The 21544-nt window shown below is 31.7% G+C and overlaps 1 protein-coding gene and 1 pseudogene across 1 annotated transcript; one reads left to right on the top strand and one right to left on the bottom strand.

Moving 5' to 3' along the window:
* Nucleotides 1-483: 483 nt before the first annotated feature.
* LOC120159365 (U-box domain-containing protein 51-like) lies at nt 484-9031 on the top strand. Its single transcript, XM_039169964.1, has 10 exons — nt 484-597; nt 5425-5521; nt 5606-5718; nt 5798-5919; nt 6571-6837; nt 6950-7208; nt 7285-7386; nt 7635-8063; nt 8143-8901; nt 8969-9031. The coding sequence occupies exons 1-10, from the start codon at nt 484-486 to the stop codon at nt 9029-9031; spliced, it is 2325 nt and encodes a 774-aa protein (XP_039025895.1).
* Nucleotides 9032-11636: 2605 nt separating this feature from the next.
* On the bottom strand, nt 11637-18192 carry LOC120159336 (annotated as a pseudogene).
* Between the last annotated feature and the right edge of the window lie 3352 nt (nt 18193-21544).

The following is a 21544-nucleotide window of genomic DNA, read 5'->3' as shown; positions in this document are numbered from 1 at the left end:
CTTTGTAGCTTTTAACACAATTTTCGGATCAAGAATCTAATTTCTACCCGAACATCATTCTTTGGGGTAATGTAATGAGTTGTGACCTAAAATACTTAACATTTAAAAATTACATTTTTTATCCTTAAACTTTTTTAAAATTACCTTTTTGGTCCCTAAACATTTCCAATCTTTATACTTTAGCCACACACCCTAAGTACTAAGAGTACCATAGGTAATATAATGAGTTGTGAGTATCGAGGTACATAGATTCCTCTAATTTCGTTATTATGTATATGTGCGTGAACAGTAAGTGAATCAGCTAAATGAGTTAAGCCTCATTAGTTATGTCTTCGTGTTGGTATATGAGCATGAGCTATATACAACACATAGCAGTATGCAGTGTTGCATAGTATCACATACTTTTGGTGCTTCATGATTAAAGAAAATCAAGTTCATTAAGCATCGTATGACTAGAATTGGTCGTTATCAGATAGCTCAATGATGGTAAGTGATAATGAGTGTCAGACGCAGAATCTCATAATCCCTAGTCAGCGTGCAGTTGCTATAGACCTCCGCTTTGTGTTGTGTATTCTCCAAGAGATTCAAATGTTACAGGTTTCTCTAGATAAGTGATCGATTTTCAGTTGTGAGCCCCATAGATGCTCTATCAGGTGAGTAGAGAGTATGTGTGCCACAAGGTATATGAGAACAGTCAGGTCATGTGGATGAGTATTAAATCAGATTCACGCAGTAGAAGCTTAGGGGTCAACATTAGTCGAGGATTATCATCATATATTTAGTAGCCGATATCGAGACAGTGTAGGCAAGTGCCATGAAATCTCAGGGTGTAGCATGATGATCTACCTATATCCAGTAAGTAAGAGAGTTATTGGGTTACGCAGTGAATTAACTCGATTGCGTAAAGTTGGCTAGAGAATGATTTAGTGATAGCAGTGAATGGAGGAGTAGCGTTATCCTTGTGCAACATTCCGAGCATACAATGTCAAATAGCAAGAACGTGATTTTTTAGCTACGTGCTTCTCGAAGGTTTTCGCTTGAAGTCTGATATTGGTAATGCTTCAGAAATCGTATATCGGTTTGGCGAGTTTCGAGTTGCATGTTAGATTGTGAGGACTTATTCCTTCAGAATTAGATTTGATATGAGTCTAGATATTTCAAGGTTCTTAAATGTTTAACCTAAGGTTGTGTCATTGGTTAGACTGAGTAAATTTAGAGGACGAAATTTCTTTTAAGAATGGGAGAGTTGTAACACCCCAAATTCTGGGCTAGTAGTTTCGGGCTTACCTAAGAGGTAAGTGGACCCCATGAAATTCATAAGTAAAATCATTGGGCTTAATTAGGTTTGGATTTGGGCCCAATTAGCCATAAAATGGGATTTCAAATTGTGGAAAAAACAAAGAATGACTTATTATGCAATTTTCCCATTTTAAGAAGATGGAGACTTTTTATATATTCCATCATTATATTCTCTTCATCTGCTTCTTTCTCATTTCCTCTCTAAGACCCATAGCACAAAAGTGAGATCTTGAGTCATTTCTATGTTTTATTTTTGTCCTAAATTCATCTAGCAACCTTAGTTTAATGAATAAAAGTCTTTGTTTAATCCTAGCTAAATAAAAATAGGGGTTTTCATCCAAATCACCAAAGGAATAGGGTATGGCTAGAAAATGAACTTTATTTTGGGATTCTAACATCAAGGTAATGTATTTATAATCCTTTGGAGTATTAAATTTTCGTAAATTTAGGGATTTTGCTAAGATTTGGTGATTTGAGCATTTTAGGGCTTACTTTTGAATTCTCAAGTACATCACATTTTAGGGGTTAATAATGCATTTTTATGATACCTTAAGACCATAAACAACTCACTAAATCTTCAAAATAAGTTTAGAAACCAAACCAAGTCATTTAGGATTATTTTATAATGATTCACGAACCTAAATAAACTATTTCAAGGTTTGAGTATCGATATTGGGATGAATAGTACGATATTGGTTAAATTGGGGCTAAAATTAGGGATTTTATAAGGGAGTATCTATACTGCCAAGTGGGGCAATATCCATACTCAGGGTGACAGTATCGATACTAAGGCCCCTTTTTCGTAACAAAATACACTTTTGGTATCGATACTCATAGAAGTATCGATATTTGACCCTATGACATGGATACTGCAAGTAGAGTATTGATACTACTCACTTTGGATGATTATATTTAACCCATTTAAGGCCCGTAAGAGCTAAGTACGATCCGTAATAGTAAGACTTAGTCCATAAGGGACATAAATAACTAAGTATACCTAAAAACACTCGTAGGAGTATGTTACATAAGGTGTAACCATATTAAGCTAAATACACCGAAGTATCTTTAATCGAGGACGTATACGGATTATTGGGATCGAGGATCGTTACAGGAGATATCTGCTAAGCGGTACGATGAATATATCATATTTGATGGTAGTAAAAAGCAAGAGCTTCGAGAATGTCAGTGAACCCAGGAAGAGTAAGCCATCCTTTTTAGTTTAAGAGGTTCTAAAAGGAATTACGATAAGGTTGAATAGAGTAACACTACTCAGAAATGAACCCGAGCCATATATTGGGTTTGTCAGTTCCAGAGTTAATAAATAAGCCTTTGCATAACGTTTTAGATGAGAAAGTGAGCGAGATAGCAGCTAATGTGATGTTGACTTCACTTTAGTGATTCCTGCTATGTTTAGGTATACCCAGGTTACCTTAATTTCACTAGTGGGGCATTGCCAGTGTGCAAGGCACTTCAAGGGCTAACTAGGGTGTGAGGCCTAAACACTCGCGAAAAGTGGATTAGCGATGTTAGTGTTATGTGGCTTGTGGGCCTTAAATATTCATGGGTAGTTATGTCAGTTCAGTACAGTCAGGTAAGCTTATGATGCACATAATTTACGATTCTTACTAATAGGTTATTTTATATTCAACTTAGGTTGGGTTGTTGTTTCGAGATCTTGCCATTATTTACAATATACAATCACAGGTTCCTGTTCGACAGTCTACCACCTTAATAGCACGAGCCAATTTGAATGTATATGTGTTTGTGCATACGTATATATATATATATATATATATATATATATATATAAGTATATACATATGTATGTATGTATATATATATAAGTATATATATATATATATGTGATGTATGTACACAAGTATATATATATATATAAGTAATGTGATGTATGTGCACAAGTATATATATATATGTGTGTACATAAGTACATATATAAGTATATATATGTGATGTATGTACATAATCGTGTGTGTGTATAAGTATACAATTAAACATGAGTAATTAAAATAAAAGATTCTAAAATTAATATTCACATTTAATAATTATGCACATTAAAGAAAGAATGGGAAATTAAAAGTCGTTAGAATGTATACATAATTAAATTGCATTGAATTGAAAATGCAAGAAGAGATTTACTATTAAAACGTTACTAAAATGAAACAAATCAAAAATCAAATTAAAAAGTGGAAAATCAATGATTGTTGGAGGAGCGTGAGCCTAATTAACCTAAAAAATCTTATTGGACACCAATCTCTCCCCCGCCGCCAACTTCGAAATTTGCTTTTCTCAATTTCTTGCTTCTAAATTCTCAAATAAAATCAAATTTTCCCAAAAAAAAACAAACTTTTTTTTTAAAAAGTTTTCTCCCACTACTCATTTGAGTATTTATATATTCAATCTCAAGTAAATTCATCTTATATGTATATTTTAAAATTTTAAGTTAAATTATATTTAAATTATTAATTAATTATTACATGAAAAATAAATTAAACTTTTAAATATTTAAATTAATTTTATATAATCTAATAAAATCATGTTTAATAAATAAATTATTTTATGAAATTAATATAATGATTATAATTAATATTTATAAAATAATGATTATAATTAATATCGAAAATAAATTTATTAATTTAATTATCATACTAATAATTTGTTTTAATTTCTAAAAAGTAATCATATTAATTATCATAGTTTATTATAAATTAAAAATATCATAACTTCATCAATTGTAACTTATAATTCATGTAAATATCAAGTCAGATAAATATCATATCAAGTCAGATAAATATCATATCAAGTCAATAACAAGTCAGATTATTTACAGGTTGAGTCAATTACATGTAAAGTTCATAACATGTTAGATTTATAACAGTTATTTACCAAGTTAATATCGGGTTCGTGTTTGTATAAGTTGGATGCAGGTTGGGTTCGGTTATCATATTATCGGTTCAATTCGGGTTTAGGTCGTTCTCAAATTGGGTGTTGGTCGGGTTCAGATCCACAATTTTCAGGTCCAACTCAGGTTCAAGTCAACATCAGTTCGAACTCAAATCGGTTTCGAATCACCACCACTCATGTCACAAACAATTTTGACTTAAGTCAATTTCAGTCAGTTTTCAAGTTGAATCAACTTTGTACATCCCTATTTATCCCAGCATAAAAGACTTAAGTTTTATAAAATAATTGAGTAAAATATATTAATGATTACTAAACTGTATTAAAATAATTTTTTAATCATTGAATTTCAAAAGTTTTACAATATTTATAAAACTTGTGATTCAATTACAAAATAATCATTGTATCGTTAACAGGGACGGAAGCATTAATTTGTGTCAGGGGGTATGAATATAAAAAAAATATTAAAACCTTAAAGAGTGCGAGATAATAAAAACCAATGGGTGCGAAATTAAATAATTCATATAAAATACAAAAAAAAAATCTAAACTACAAAGAAATTTTAAATTTCTAGGGGGTGCCCACACCCCAACACCCCACGATCCATCCCTGCTTTCCACCACCGGTGCACCATATGTTCTCAAAACTCTCAGCATATTCAACCTTTATTTTATTCTTATTTACAAGTCACCAATATTGACAATCAGTATCTCTCCCATTGTACATCAATAAACCTATCAACGTATATGGGGAAAATTAGAGAAGAAAAAACCAAGCAATTAAAAGGCTTGGTTTGAATGTGGAGGCTAGACTAGAGAGGACGTTGACAAGAAATGATAATAAAAAAAGAGGTCAAACACCTTACCATCCGCAAAACAAGGCCGCTCTTTCATACTCTTAACTCCGATTTCCATGGTACAATTTGAAGTTTATATTTTTACCAAATTAATTAACCCAAAATAACACGACCGATGGAAAGAAAAATGTGCAATTGAGGTGGAAAATCGTTCTCCTCTTCTCAACTCGGAATATGTTAATGTCGTAGTCGGTGTTGCTTGGCCTCCTTTTGCATAAACAAATTAAAAATTTGTTTCTATCAAAAAATGAAAAATTAAACTAGCAACTTCATTGACAATCAAGGGTATAGTTGGTTAGGGTTTAAATCTGCTCTCTTCAAAAATTTAAAAAGAGAGTATACTTCTGCAGAAAAACAATGGTAGGGCAGTCGACCATCTCCTGCAGAGAGGCCAAACCATTGTTCTCATCCATGTAAAAGCCAGACGCTGCAACTCGACTCCGCCCCGTACGTTTTGGAAAACGTTACGATACGATCATTACATTACGTCGTACACGTTACTGATTTGTTCGATTTTGTGGTACCTAACAGGGTTTAACCAATTTGCTGAAAGCATTGGTGGTTTACCATTTGTGTGTAAACATCCCGACCCTCAGACCAGGGAAGTTTTTCTTCCTTTCCGTTGCTTCTGCACTCGTAAGGATGTAAGTTTGATTCCCATGTGCAAGTTCATTGCTTGCATTAACTAATAGGTTTGATTTTTAATTATGTTATTAACTTTAGATACGATGCAAGGATGTTGTTCTTGAAGAAACTAACGTAGCTAAAGCATTGATTGAATATACCACACATGCTGTAATCGAGGTTCTTGTAATTGGTGCCTCCACAAGATTATGTTTTCTCAAGTATGTATCTCTTCAACACATTTGATTAAATAGTCATTTTAGATTATATATTTTTCGATAAATTACATGTTTAGTACTCAAATTACCACTATTATTTTATTTTAGTCATCTCACTATTTTTTTTTTAAATCATATTTAATATTATATTTTTATTTTATTGAGTCACCTTCCGTTTAAAAAAAATAATAGTGATGATGATCATTTTATTCTATAAAAAATATAAAAGTAATGATTGGGTACTAAGCATTTAGTTTATCCCATAAAAATAGAACTTGTATGATTAAACAATCATTTTAACTTATTTTCTAATTTTTAGAATATTTAATGTTTATACCGTTCATTTTAAAGAAAAACTCCTCCAACGTTTGACTAAATAGTTATTTTAGTCATTGATGTTCTTTTCTAGAGTATTGTCTCTTAAGTTTTCATTTTAGAGTAAAAGGTCTTATATTTTGGAGTATAACCCCTTTGTTTCTTGATCTATAGAACGTCTTTTTACCCTAAAATAAAATATTGAGATTAAAATATTTTTAAAAAATAAAAATTATTATTTAATCAAATATTAGAGATATTTTTATTTATTTTTATGCATAAAAATTAATAAAATAAATATTCAAAGTTCACACTTTCCATTTCAACTTCTCTCAGTAGATTTAAAGCACCGGATATCACAGGAACCGTATCAAAAAACGCACCAGACTTTTGTAGTGTTTACGTGATATCCATTAACAAAATTTCATCCATGCGATCGGCTTCCCGTCCTGCTCCACCTAGCCCCCCATTGCGCAATCAAATTCTTAACCAGTCCAACTTAAAACCAGCTCCTTCCCCTCTTCCAGAGTCGCAAATCGTCCCGGCAACTGAGAAGCCGCGACCCGAACAGCCGCGTAAATCTACCGATTCCACGGATTGCATCAGGCAAGTAGCTTACACTGTCGGGTTTTTTCTCCGTTATGTATTAATAAAAGCGTTCTCTATGTAGTTGTAGCTAATGGTTAACTAGGCTGTTGGCAATCTTGGATGAATGCAGGTCACCTTTTAGCCGGAAAGGCGTAAACAAACGATTTCCGGGGCTCCCTTCGCCTGTGCGGGACATTGATATATCCTTTGCGAGCTCCGGAAGCTCCGGCACAGCTCCAAGGCTGTCCAACCTCTCAGAAAATGAAAGAGATCAGAGCTTCGAGTCGGTGGTGCCGTGTGGACAGAACACAATGGATATGAGCTCTCCACATGATTTCTCATATTCTTCGCAGGACAGTGACAGACACTCGGACTTATCTGCATCAACGGTGAGTAATTAAGATCCATAAGATGGCAAAGTGATGGCATAGATGAGTTCTTTCCTCTTTTTTTTGAAATTTGCAGGATGATGTTGAAGCTGAAATGAGGAGGCTAAAACTTGAGCTCAAGCAAACTATGGAAATGTATAGTACTGCCAGCAAAGAAGCACTCACAGCAAAACAGAAGGTTAAGACTTAAAGAGTGTAAACTAAAATCTGCTTAAATGTTTGTTACCGCCATAGTACTAAATTGCGATTGCAGTAGTGGTTGTGAATATTGTGAACGTTACGACATATTTGTTTTCCTTTACGATGTTGCACTAATCTTAGAAAAAACATTATAATGTGTCATTTATATTATATTGTGACAGTAATTTAATACTATGGTTACAGCCCTCCCCCACTTTGACTAGAGTTAGAATTACATGACAACAGGCAAGAGAACTCCAGCTGTGGAAAATGGAAGAGGAACGGAGATTGAAGGCGGCATGGCTTGTCGAGGAAGCGGCGTTAACGGTAGTAGAACAGGAGAAAGCTAAGTCGAAAGCAGCAATGGAAGCGGCCGAAGCGGCTCGGAGAACAGCGGAACTTGAATCACAGAAAAGAGTGAAAGCAGAGATTAAAACGCTCAAGGAACAAGCGGAAAAGACCAAGGCACTTGATGCACTAGTGCAAACAGATTTCAGGTACAGGAAGTACACCATAGAGGAAATCGAAACTGCCACCGAATTCTTCTCGGAAGCTCTCAAGATTGGAGAAGGAGGTTATGGCCCTGTGTATAAAGCTCATCTGGACCATACTCCAGTCGCGATTAAGGTCTTGCGCCCCGATACGGCTCACGGAAGGTCACAGTTTCAGAGAGAGGTATGTCAATGTAGGTATGTAAGGTGAGCAAAACTCTAGTCGAGTCGGTAATTGATTTTAACAATTGGACTAATCACAGGTAGAGGTTCTAAGCTGCATACGGCATCCCAAAATGGTCCTCCTATTGGGAGCCTGTCCGGAGTACGGATGCCTAGTATACGAGTTCATGTCGAAGGGAAGCTTAGAGGATTGTCTCTTCCGTCGAGGAAACACTCCGACCCTGTCCTGGCAGCTTCGGTTCCGAATCGCAGCCGAAGTCGGAACAGCCTTGTTGTTCCTCCACCAGACTAAACCCGAACCCATAGTCCACCGTGATCTAAAACCAGCCAACATCTTACTCGACCGCAACTACGTCAGCAAGATCAGCGATGTCGGGTTAGCCAGGCTAGTTCCTCAATCGGTGGCCGACAACGTAACACAATATTGGATGACCTCGGCCGCCGGAACTTTCTGTTACATAGATCCGGAATACCAACAAACAGGCATGTTAGGAGTAAAGTCCGATATATACTCCCTTGGGATCATGCTTCTGCAAATGATAACAGCGAAATCACCGATGGGATTGGCTCACCATGTGCAGCGGTGTATCGGAAGAGGGAGCTTTGCTCAAGTGCTGGACCCGACTGTTCATGATTGGCCTGAACAAGAGGCCTTGAGCTTCGCTAAGATTGCGCTTAACTGTGCAGAACTGAGGAGGAAAGATAGACCGGATCTCGGCAAAGTGGTGTTGCCGGAACTCAACCGCTTGCGAGAACTTGCTGAAGAAACCATGCACTCAACTATGGAAGATGGCAGTCCAGGAGATTCCCCTAACTGTTCCCAAGTTTCACTACAATTAGTAAGTTAATTAAATTAGTTGAACTTGTGTAAAACTAGAAATTTAACACTTTTCTTTTTTATGTCAGGAGAATTCAAGTCATTCTAATTTTGCGGACTCAGACGATTTCTCGAGAAGTGAGAATTTATAGGTCTTTCCATGTGAAAGTGATGATTTTCATATTTGATTGAGGTCATAATTCATTATTTACAATTCATTAATGCCATACAATTTTTTATCAATTAAATTTTATTTTGTTTTTATAATTTTTTTAATCTTTGATTAAATAAAATAAAATTAAGAAATAAAAAAAAAAAAAAGATTAAATTTCTTAGCAAGAGACAGAATTACGATCACATGCGGAGAATAAAATTATTTTATATTAAAATAACAATAATTTATAAAATATTTAAATCTAAAAATTGAGAGAATAAGGTTTTTCATCTAAAAATCACTCAAAAACTAAGAAAATACCCCTGTAACACCTTTTCCCTTTATTTACCAGGCACTCGTTTGAATAATTTAATAAGGAGGTGTATTTCAAGAAATGTGCGTTGCTGACAAGGTCAAAAAAACTCTTAAAATGCGAGTTTTCCAAGAGTTTCAGTTGGGGTGACATGTCAACTGAGAGTCACATCGAAAGAGGAATATTTTACGCTGAGTTGACAAGACAACTAGGAAGCATATCTTATGGGACGACCCTTTCCCAGATTCTTATAAAGCATATTTAAAATATACACTTTAAAAGAAATTTTAAAATATAAAACTATAATGACTAACAATGTAATTTAATACATATTAGATCTATGAGTTAAAAGTCTAATGATGTAAGTTTATATAGGCATAGTAGAGTGTTTAAGTTGTATCTTTTAGCAATATGAGATAAAAGCTAAAAAGAAATTCTTCTATCTTTTTCTTATGTAATATTTAACTTTTTATTTTTATTTAACCCATTAAATTAGATTTTTTTATTTTATAATTAAAATATAAATTAGAGTTTATATTAATTAAAATTAAATATTTTTATATGTTAAAATATTTCAATATTTATTTTTTAATTATGAGATAAATTATGTTAAGAAATATTTTGATGAGAATATTTACATTAAAATTAAAATTAAATAAATAATTATATATTTTATAACATTTTTACAAAACATCATCAAATTCAGTTTGAGATTAAAAACTTATATCTATAATTTAAGTTAAACTTATATCTATAATTTAAGTTGAACTTATATAAAAATATGAATAGTTATATTGACATAAATAAATATAAAAAATTAACTTTTAATAAAAATAAATTTATTAAAATTTAAATTCATCATATCACTAATTTTTATTTTTATTTTTAAATATTATTCTTAATACCTAAAAATATATAAAAATAGTAATTAATTATATTGTAATAGCTTACTATTCACTATAAAAGATTCTAACAGTTAAATATTTATACAAATAAATTTAATAAAATAATTTATAGGATTAATTATTTAATATTTAGAATATCAAATATTTAATTTTGATTCATATATATGTTATTAATAGAATTTAATGGACTAAATAAAAATTAAAAAATAAAAATTGCATGAGAAAAAGGTTAAAAAAAATCTTTTTTAGCTTTTATCTCACAATACTAATGGATATAGCCTAAACATTCAATTATGCCTATATAAACTTACACAATTACACTATTTAACTCATGGAACTAATATATATTAAATTATATTATCGATTCCCTTAATTTTATTTTTTTAAAAATTTAGCTTTTTAAATATGCTTTATAAAAATTTTGGAAAGGCTCACCCACAGCGCGCTCCCATAGTTATCTTGCCACCTCAGTGTAAGGTGCTCTCCTTAGGATGTGCCACCTTAACTAGAAGGCATGCCACCTTAACTAGAACTTGTAGAAAGCTCCCCATAGGACGAGCCTTCTGGCCACGTCAGCAAGGCATGCCTCCTTATTAAAATATTCGAAATGGTGCTAGTTTGGTAAATAAAGATGAAATGATGTTATTCTGTTATATTTTTAGTTTTTGGATGATTTTTAGATAAAAAAGAAAAGAAATATTTTATTTGACTAAGATCTAAATTTAAAAAAAATAACTTTATACCAAAATAATTTAGGAGGGTATCACTCCCAACCACCATAAACCATTCCACAAATTATTAATTTTTTTAAAGGAAGAATTTCATTAGATTCAAATGGCATCATTGATTACATCAAACTTAATACAATCGGGCTTAGAAATATCATTGGGCCAGAGAGTGAGCAACTCGATTGACTTCTCAATTAACGTAAAACACCTTGAGCTCTCGATTACTGGCCAGAATTTCATGTGTCTCGTTGAGCAACAATCCGATGGTTGAAACGCCTTATGTCGAATGTAAATTCTATTCACAATAGAGATAACACCTTCTTTAATGATAGCGTCCGTCCATCCGTTCTCGATCGTAAACTTTAACCCTGTGATGAAGGTTGCCACTTCCGAAGATTCAACCGAGAAGGGAGGGTCAATTTGACCGCACATACCACTCACAACTATCCGATTACAGCCCCTTGCCATAATGCAATTTGATGCTGTGGCACTGGTGTCACTGAAAGCCGAATCAACATAAGACTTTTTTGTTTTGTGGTGAGGGGGGGGGGGCAATGTGAATCGTACGATGGGACGATACATACACCAATATACCTAAAATATACTGCTCCTGTTTTTTCTTTTCATTTATCATTTCTCCACACTTGTATTGTTGGATCAATCAATTTTCATAGGTTGAGTTCATGCAACATCTGAAGCGGGCATTACGAACAGTTATCATTATCTCAGTTTGTGCATTCTTAAGCATCTTTACAATTTCTGTGAAGGGAGGACGGACTTCTGGGTTAGTGTCCCAGCATCGGGTCATGATCTCACTCAGCACAGGGAGACAATCATTTGGAATAACTGGCCTAACACCCTTGTTCACCACTGCAAATGCTGCTTGCACGGCGGTCATGTTCTGGAAAGGAAGCAACCCAGTAATAAGCTCCCAGAGCACAATTCCAAAACTATACACGTCTACTTTTTGTGTGTAGGGCCTATGTTACATCATCTCGCTGCATGGGCAAAGTCAAATAAACACAAAAGTGTTGCTAACAAAAGCAAAGAGCAAAAATCAATAAAATACTTGACAAATGGAAAAATTAGATACAAAATCAACCAGGTAAATAATGAATAAAAGTTTCATATGAAAGATAATTCAGTCAAAACTAAGGATGAATAATGTTAAAACCAATTCACGATCGAACACTGCGACATGGTGAAGGTTGATAAGGTAAACCCTGCACCTTAGCTCTGGACCACAAAACCATGTTAGACCCTTTTGGCAAGGCACCTCTGATCAACTGCATGCCTGTTGAGCCTGGCCATCCTTTTCTATCAGGCAATATGCCCCCCGAAAAGTACTTTCTCACTCCTCTTTAATTGTATTTATATTTTTAGCTCTGTAATTTTCTTCAATAACTATAATTTTAACAATAAAAAGAGGAACGGTATCAAACTCTCCACTTAATGTTCAATAAAACAACAATGAGGAAATCATGCATATATTAGATCAATCTTTAGAGTTTATTAACAGAATTATATATCTTAAGCTTGTTATACACACACGCACACACAAAGACACACCGAGAGAGAACTTATAAAACTACACGTTTATCTTTCCTACTTCACTCAAGCAAGTGCTTCTATTGTATTTGAAGCCTCAAGCAACATCAGGGATCTAGAGCGTCAAGTTCTCCTCGAACCCTTGAAAAAACAAGGCATAGTTACGATTTGACATATAAAAAGTTATCAGTTTTCAACAACTCCAATTGAAACATGGGAGAAGTTCTACTAAGGAAGTGCAAGTAACAGTACAAGTTCGGCTCAAAAATGAGTTTCCAATGCTCCATTGTGAACAGGAAAAGAAGTTTTCAATAAAAATGAAAAAAGCAAGCAACCTAGCAAGTTATGCTCAAAACTATTCTCTGTAGGTGGGAAGCGCCATAGCGCTGCACATTAGTGAAGCACACAAGAAGCAGGAATTACAATCAACCAATTTTGATGCCTTAACTTGTTCTATTGCCTATGGGTATTGAACAAAATCAAGCATGTCATGTTTGCAATTTGCACTTCAAGCCCAAGAAAGATTTGGCTCAAAATTGTTCATGGATGATAACTCAACATAAAACCCTTATATATATGGTAGAAAATAGAAATAACTTGATATAGCATTATCATAATTTCAACTCAAGGATTCACCTCCTACTTTACATCAATGTTGAATTGTAAGACCTTAACTTATTCAATAAAAGTACTATTCTTCAAACCGATAAGAACTTATCCCTCTACAGTTCCTACCCTAAAGTCCAAAAAGAAAAAAAAGAAGATATTAAGGTAAATTGATAATATAATTAAGAGTGTAATCCTAACATTGAAATACAACAATCTTTTATCAAATCCTAGAAATGTATTGCACATCATTTTACATAAAAGGGTCCAAAAAAATCATGTCTAACAACTGTATGATACTATCTCATGTTCCATTGTTCATGTTTTAAGCTCCATCATCAATGTATCTATAATGAAAATAAGATATTTCAAATAAAAATTTAACGTAACAATTTCTTATGATTCAGAGTAGATCTTCCACATGCTAGAACTAATATTTTTATTCTCAAAACACTCTACAAATACACATTTAGCTAAAAAAACAACCATAATTTTGCTAAAAGTTTGGGGTCATGGACGTTGATGTCTTCTTCAACCCCTAGCAGCACCAACAAGACCTAATTTTATATTGTTCACTTGCCTTTCCACTTTCTGTCTCCTTTCCCTCTAGTGAGATTTCTCTTCTGCTACTCAATAATCACTCTTGTCACACTTCAAGATTGATTCTTTCCTAACACATTTTTTAAAAATTCAGCATACGGGAACCTATGGCCTATGGGCAGGATGACTGGTGGTCATTGTGAGATTTTCACAGAGAAATAACAATTTTCTGTTTAAGTTGGATAACCCACAGATAGTATTCCAACAATTGAATAGCCGACCTGACAATACACTTGCAAATGCTTCTCAAACACTGACGGCTTAGTTATGTTCATTGGTTGAAATGAAACCAGGTAAAGCCGGACCCTGTTCCTTTTAACTGGAGACATTTTTCTATTTTTTCTTTATCTCCAACGCCAAACATTTATCATTATCTCTCTTCTGATTTTGACTCTTTAGCTGTCATTTTCTCTTATTTGATTTCTCGTTTCTTCTTTGGTTCATCTTATCTCATAGATCATGGATGACTCTTTCAAGGTGCATCTTTTGCACACAAGTTAAAGGCAGATAATCTAAGTTCCAAGTTACCTAGGAACATGATCAGATTTCCACACTTCAAGAAATCAAACAGAGTCCTCCTCCTCCTGGGTATAAATTGGAACTAAAGAAAATAAAAGGGGAAAGTTCTAAATCCACTGCCAACTTATCTTTCTGATTACTCATCATAACCATGCTGGCTATGCTTTAACCTCATAAAACTGAAGTCCCCATCAATAGTGATTCTTTAGTACAATTACTATGTTTTATGTTTGAAGGAAAGAGCCATCTGAAGGCATTAGATTCTATACTTAGAACCTTTTGCTGTGTGGGGCTTCATTGTGCTGGTACCAAGAAATAAGCAAGATTTGCTGATATAAGTAAATGGTAGCAGGGGGTGTGTTGTGTAAAACAAAACTGGCACTTATCCAATCAAGCCTCAGATTGTCTATCAAAGAAGGAGCTCACCTGACTTATATCATTTATCTTTATCAAGCAACAAACAGCCTCTGCAGTTACAAAGAGTATATTGTTTTGTTGATGATTAGAGCAGGCAAGGATTCCAAAAAGTAGAAAGAGAAAAAGCAGGAAATGTCAAATGGGAACTTCTGCAGAAAACTCAAAAGGTTAAAATGATCTGTGACTCCAAGCATTGTATTGTTAAATATTACTAGGATTTTCAGCTAACCTGAATTGTATAATTCAAATTCCATCTAAACTATAAAGCTCAATATATTTTATTCAAATTGATTCGAAGATCTGAATATTTGAATTTTTTAATCAGTTTTTTTCAAATTGAGCCTGCTTTTGCTCACCCTAGTTATATGCATATATTAAACAGAAACCGATTAATGATATACACAGAATATATATATATATATATATATATAGGGGTTAGAATCCAATTACATTATGTAAAATTAATAAGTTTTATACCAATTTATAGCCATTAGATTTAAATAAATAAATGGCTTAGATTTAATTAAAATTTATAATCCATAAATAAATACTCCCTCCGTCATATAAGAAATGTCCCTTATTGATTTTTTAAAAGTTAAATTTTTTAAACTTTGACCATGATTATTTTAAATATTTTAAATAATAAATTTTATAAAATATATATTTAAAAGCTACTTGATTGGAGGTTTTTAAAATATATTTTTATCACTAATAAATTTTAAATAATAATTAATCAAAGTTTTAAAAAATTGAACAAAAAAATCAATAGTGGATATATTTTATGGGACAACTTAGAATAAAATAATATTTTTTTAGGGTTAGAGTTAGGGTTTATGATTTAAGATTTAAGTTTTAGAGTTTAGGATTTAGTATTTATAATTTGGGGTTTAAGAGTTAGTGTTTGGAGTTTATGTCAAAGGTTTTAAGGTTTGAGATTTAGGATTTAAGATTTGGGATTGAGGAAAAAGAGAGATTATTTTATTGTGACCTAAAAGATATTTATTTATGGGTTATAAATTTTAATTAAAATCAAGTCATTTTATTTATTTAAATATAATGGCTATAAATTAATGAAAAACTTTTTAGTGTAAACGTATCCTGCCATATATATGATTCTGCGAGATGTGGGTGTGGGAAGATGTGTCCTTCAGATACATGTCAACTGTTTGACAAAAGGCTCTTTCAATATCAGTGAATTGGTGCTTCAGTATGGAATTTGGTCCAATGGTAAAACGGTTTATGAAAAAATGTCATAAAATTTCAGCTAGATTGAGACTACAAGAGTTGTTAGCTAAGCCTTCGATCTTCTTTGCTTCTCCTCTATACAGGATAGATAAGTCATATCCGTTTTCCTATTTTATCTTTTCGGTTGGTTTTCTAAACACATTTCCAAGGGTCCTTAACATTCGTAATTCTTATCTAATAAACTAGAAAGATTATATATATATATATATATATTTGAAAGCATCCAACAATGGAGAAACTTAAGCATAAACCATATTTAAATAAAAAAGGACCACTTGAATGTGTGAATACCAAGTCAATCATGTAATCAAAATGCATCAAATCAAAATACTTTAAATATCCTAGACAATGAGAACAAATATAATGGGTCAAATAATACTAGACTCTCATGAAAGTCCTATAATATTTTACTTTTAAAATGTACCTCAAAAAAGAAACAAGACACATGACACATTTTCTCAGCCGGAATAAAACAAGCACTCTAGATATGGAGAAAGAACACCATGTTCTGCAAAGAATAGCAGTGAATGAAAACAAGCTATGCACAATCTACATGTTGCTTGAAAACACAACTTCAGCATTTCTTATTATAACACTATTATCATGTTCAAATTTTTAATGGTTCCAACTTTAATAGGAACAGCACTCTACAAACTAGTTTAAGGACATAAATGAATGAATTCTATATAAGTACCAGCATATCCACTTAATAAGAACAGAACTCTACAAACTAATTCTATTTAAGCTGCAAGACATCTAGATGACATAAGTTACACATACTTTAGGGAGAGAAAGAGACCTCAAAACTTCAATCCTCCGGGGTGATACACGTACATTCCCTAGTAATCTACTCAAATTTTCTTCTGGATAAGCAGCAAATATTGAGATCTTGAATAATCTAAACCTTGCATTCCAGCCAAATATATTTAACTCAAAAAAGTTTAAATCAAACACAGTCATGAAGTCAGTGCGTCACATTTATCAAACAAAAGCATCAGCCTTTTAGAAGGAAGCTGCTAGTTCACGTTCAAAATTCAGATAAAGATTTAAAAGGTTCTTTATATTTAGTCAACATCTTTTAAAAGGGATTCTAAGAAAACATAAGTTAAAGCTCAAGCTCAGAAGATGAAAGCATAAGATAGCAGAACCTTACACGGAAGGACTTACCCTTAACATAATTTAAACAGAAGAATACAAAAGATAATCTAAAAATGAATACTTTGATGCACAACCTTAGGGGTTTTATGTATAAAAGAAATCCAGCGAGTTTATGCCAACTAGAAAGACCATCCAACAAAGATGAAAATACCACCAAATAAAAAAGGGTGTATGTTATATTGTAAAAGGGAAGATATTGTAGAATGCAAGGGTACGGAGCCATCCACCGGTATGTCCCTGTCTCCGGTGTCATGCCCTCAGTCTGCACCTCAATTCGTGCAACACCAAAATCTGCAATCTTTATTGATTTTTCGGCAGCTATTAGAAGGTTGTCTGACTTCAAGTCTCTATGAATAAACCCAAGCCCATGGACATAGGCCATTCCTCTTGCAACATCCAACGCCTGTTTAACTGCCAATTTCAACGGCACAGCACGATTCTGTCTCTTTGCTAGAAACTATCAAACTGATCCCCCCCTTTGCATACTCTGTCACAATGCACCAAACCATAGGCTTACGACATGCCCCGATAAATCGCACAATATTGGAATGTTTCAGTGTTGCAAGCATCATAAGTTCCTGCTGAAACTGCTGCTCCATAACTTGTGCCTTCTCTGGACTATTCTCTGGCCTTTCCAATATCTTAATTGCAACATTATCACCATTATATGTACCTCTGTACAGTTTCCCAAAACTCCTTGAGCAAAAGCCATACCCATATTTAGTTTTCTTAAATCAATAGTCCAGTCATCATAAGTTTGCAATCTCTCAGTTGGGTACCTACTATCCATCAATGCCTGTGCTAATGCATCATCATTAGATGCATGGCCAACCTTACCGGGATGGAACACACTCTGCCCCACAGAGACAGAGTATGTGGCAGTTCACAGGCTTCAGACCAGGATGGCTTAAAATATGGGTTAGAGAATCATTAGAGCCCACACTACTATTTTCAACCGACATGGAAACAGACCCACCGATGTTACTCGTCTGTAAACTGTCAATGGACATGTTAGTGCCCTCACCAAGTTTTTGGTAAAACCCTTAGTAAAATCATAGTAATTGTTGCCGTTGTTGTTGGTTCCTCCTAAAAGCCCAGTAAATTTAGTCCCCTCGCCCATTTTCCCAATCATGATTGAACCCCAGAAGCTAAAAGCAGGACAAGCAGCTCAACTATACCAAATAATTAAAGAAAGTGATTTTTCGGGCTAACACCTTTTTGCAGAAAGACGTGGTCCATTTATCGTACCTTACGCTGATGTGTGTTACGTCGAGCCGGGCCGAGCCTTCCATTATGTGTAAAGATTAAGTGTTAATTTTGTAAATTTTTTAAAATGATGCATAATATGTAATTAATTTCTGTTAGAGTGATTTTTGTATAAAAACATCAACTTTTTTATTTATTTTTTGTGTGTGAAAAAAAACTTTATGCATTAAAATCTTTAAATCTTCTTTTGCAAGTTATTTTATAACTTGATAAATTTTGATTTTTGCATAAAAAATTTATTGACTTTTAAAATTAATTGTTTAAAAATATAAAAAATATTAAAATAAACTTTTAATTACAATTGAGGGATAAATGAATTATTAGTCATTAATTATTATTTTTAACAACAGTTAATAATATTTATTCATTTTGAATAAAATTATAATTTAATATTTATTTTATATTTTTTAAAATTAATATTAGAAAGAATATTTTAAATATATAGGTGCTTTTTTTAGCTTTACCTTCTTTTTTTATTGAATTTTATTCACTTTTAATTCTTTTTTATTGTATTTTTATTGAATTTTAAATATATGAATTATAATTTAAATTAATTATTTATTATGTTATTATTCAAATTAATTAAGAAAAATTATGGTAAAATGTTTCTAAAAGAAAATTATAAATTCATACATGAAAATCTAAAGATTTTCTTTTCTTTTGTGTTACTCTCTAAACTTGTAACAAAACTCAATAAAAAAGAATATAAAGCTAAAAAAATATCATCTATATATTTAAAATATTCTTTCTAATATTAATTTTAAAAAATATAAAATAAATATTAAATTCTAATTTTATTAAAAATGAATAAACATTATTAACTGTTGTTAAAAAATAATAATTAATGAATAATAATTCATTTGATCTCTCAATTGTAATTAAAAGTTTATTTTAATATTTTTTTTATATTTTTAAATAATTAATTTTAAAAGTCAATAAATTTTTAAAAAATATATGAAAGTTATAATTTTTTAAATTATAAAATATTTCTTATTATCATCATCATTATCGTCATTTTGTAAAAGAAATACTAGTAATAAAACTTTTATAAAATTGTTCATATTTTAAATTACTTACTCTTAAAGTTTTCTTATACTATATTATACGTATTGTGTAATTTCATGCAAAAATCAAAATTTGTCGAGTTATAAAATAATTTGCAAAAGAATATTTAAAGATTTTAATGTAGAAAATATTTTTTGCATAGAAAAAAAATAAATAATTGAGGTTTTTACACAAAATCACCCTATCAAAAATAAATTATATATTAGGTATCATTTTAATAAAATTTACAAAACTAACATATGATCTTTAGCGTAAGGTGTTATGCATGAGCCGCGCCTTTCAACACGTGACATAAGACGCGGTGCATGGTCGCGCCGCCTTTCAACACGTGACGTAAGCCGCGGTGCATGATCGCATCTTTCTACAAAGGATATTAGATTCATATTATTTTCTCTAATGGTATTTGACAGGTAAATAATTAAAAAAATTGATTTTTCCGAAAAAATTGCCTTTTTATTCGCATTGTGACCACACCCGGTATCACTCGCCACTGTTTCCTACATCTCCACTCACCAAATTTCGTGTACAAGTGTCGGTAAATTTGATTTTTTAAACTCCTCCCTTATTTTAACATCTTAAAGGAAAGGGGTGTTTAACCTAATTTTTCCTTCATAGTATTTTTTTAATAAAATAAAATTGAGGTACGTCTGTATAACTGAAAACATATTTTGAAAAAAAAATTTATTTGAAAAAAAATTCTGAAAATGTTTTATGGTATTTGGAAGAGGTTCCGTAAATTAGGGGTTTCAACTCGATTCGACTCAAAAAACTCTACTCAAATTGAGTTCGAATTGTAATTTCATAAACTCGACTAGACTCGAAAAAAATTCAAATTCAATTCAAGTTGTAAAATGCAACTTGAATAACTCAAAATATTTAGTGACTAGTGAATTTATATTCAAGTTTATCTCGAGTCCTTAAACTTTGTATGATATATGTATATCACATTTGAAAAAAAAAATATGAAGATATATATTTGTATTGTATATATGGTTATAGAAAACAACTTAAATTGGAATCAAATAATATTATAATATTATAAATATTTACAATTAAATTTAAACAAAAACTCGAAAAATCAACTCGACTCGACTTAAAAAAGATTCAAATCAAATCCGAGTTGTAAAATATGACTCGTCAACTCGAATAACTCAAAATTTTTTTGACTCAACTTGATCGAACGCTCACCCCTAGTGTAAATCATTTTCCACTTAATATTATTATTTTTAAAATATTAGAATAATTTATTTATTTATTATTAAAATATTGTTTCTATTATTTTATTAATAAATATATTAAGATTAGTATATTTTATTGAAAGAAAAATATTATAAATTATATTAATTATTTATTAAAGTAATAGTATTATATTATATTTTAAAAAATATTAATTAATATATTTTAACTATTTTTATTAAAATATTATTAGATTATTATATTAATATTAAATACATAAATAATATTATTCATTGTTCATTATTAATAATTTAATAATATTATTTCTATCAAATTAATAAATAATATAAATTTTATTAATAATTTATTATGTATTTGTCGAAACGATTTTTCCTTAAAAAGTGAGATTTTAAAAACCACATTATTTTAATTTACCTCTTTCAGTTGATTTTTAATTTAAAAAAAATGCGATTTAAAAGATCTCTCATTTTGAAAAGTTTTGGGCTTCCTTTACGATAAAAAAGGGTCCGAAGAGTCGCCACAAATCTTTGATTAGAGTGTGATTGGGTACCCAAAAACACTTTGCCATTTTTAATAAAAAATTAATTTTAATTAAAACGACAAATTTAGGTATGCGTTACCAAAAATCGAGTTCGAGAGTCGATTACGCGTGGGGAAGGATTAACACCCCAACAACGCCCTAAATTGGTACCTAGTCGATTAATTAATGTCTTTGCAATGAAACCTACAAATTCGAGTTTAATTTGATTTATGACCCCTTAAAACAACAAAAATGTTAACTTTATAACATTCAAAAACACCAAATTAATTAAATTAAAATTACCAAGCATTAGAAAGATAAAAAATATTCGATTATTTAAAAATATTGAGACCAGATCTTTAGGTAAGTTCTAACGACCTTTTCTCAACAAATTTAAATGGCTGAACATTTCTTTTTCTTTCAT

This window comes from Hibiscus syriacus, unplaced genomic scaffold (assembly GCF_006381635.1).
Source record: "Hibiscus syriacus cultivar Baekdansim isolate YM2019G1 unplaced genomic scaffold, ASM638163v2 tig00111358_pilon, whole genome shotgun sequence".
NCBI lineage: Eukaryota > Viridiplantae > Streptophyta > Magnoliopsida > Malvales > Malvaceae > Hibiscus > Hibiscus syriacus.
Note: the sequence above shows the minus strand (reverse complement) of the source record. Positions and strands in the feature narration are given on the sequence as shown.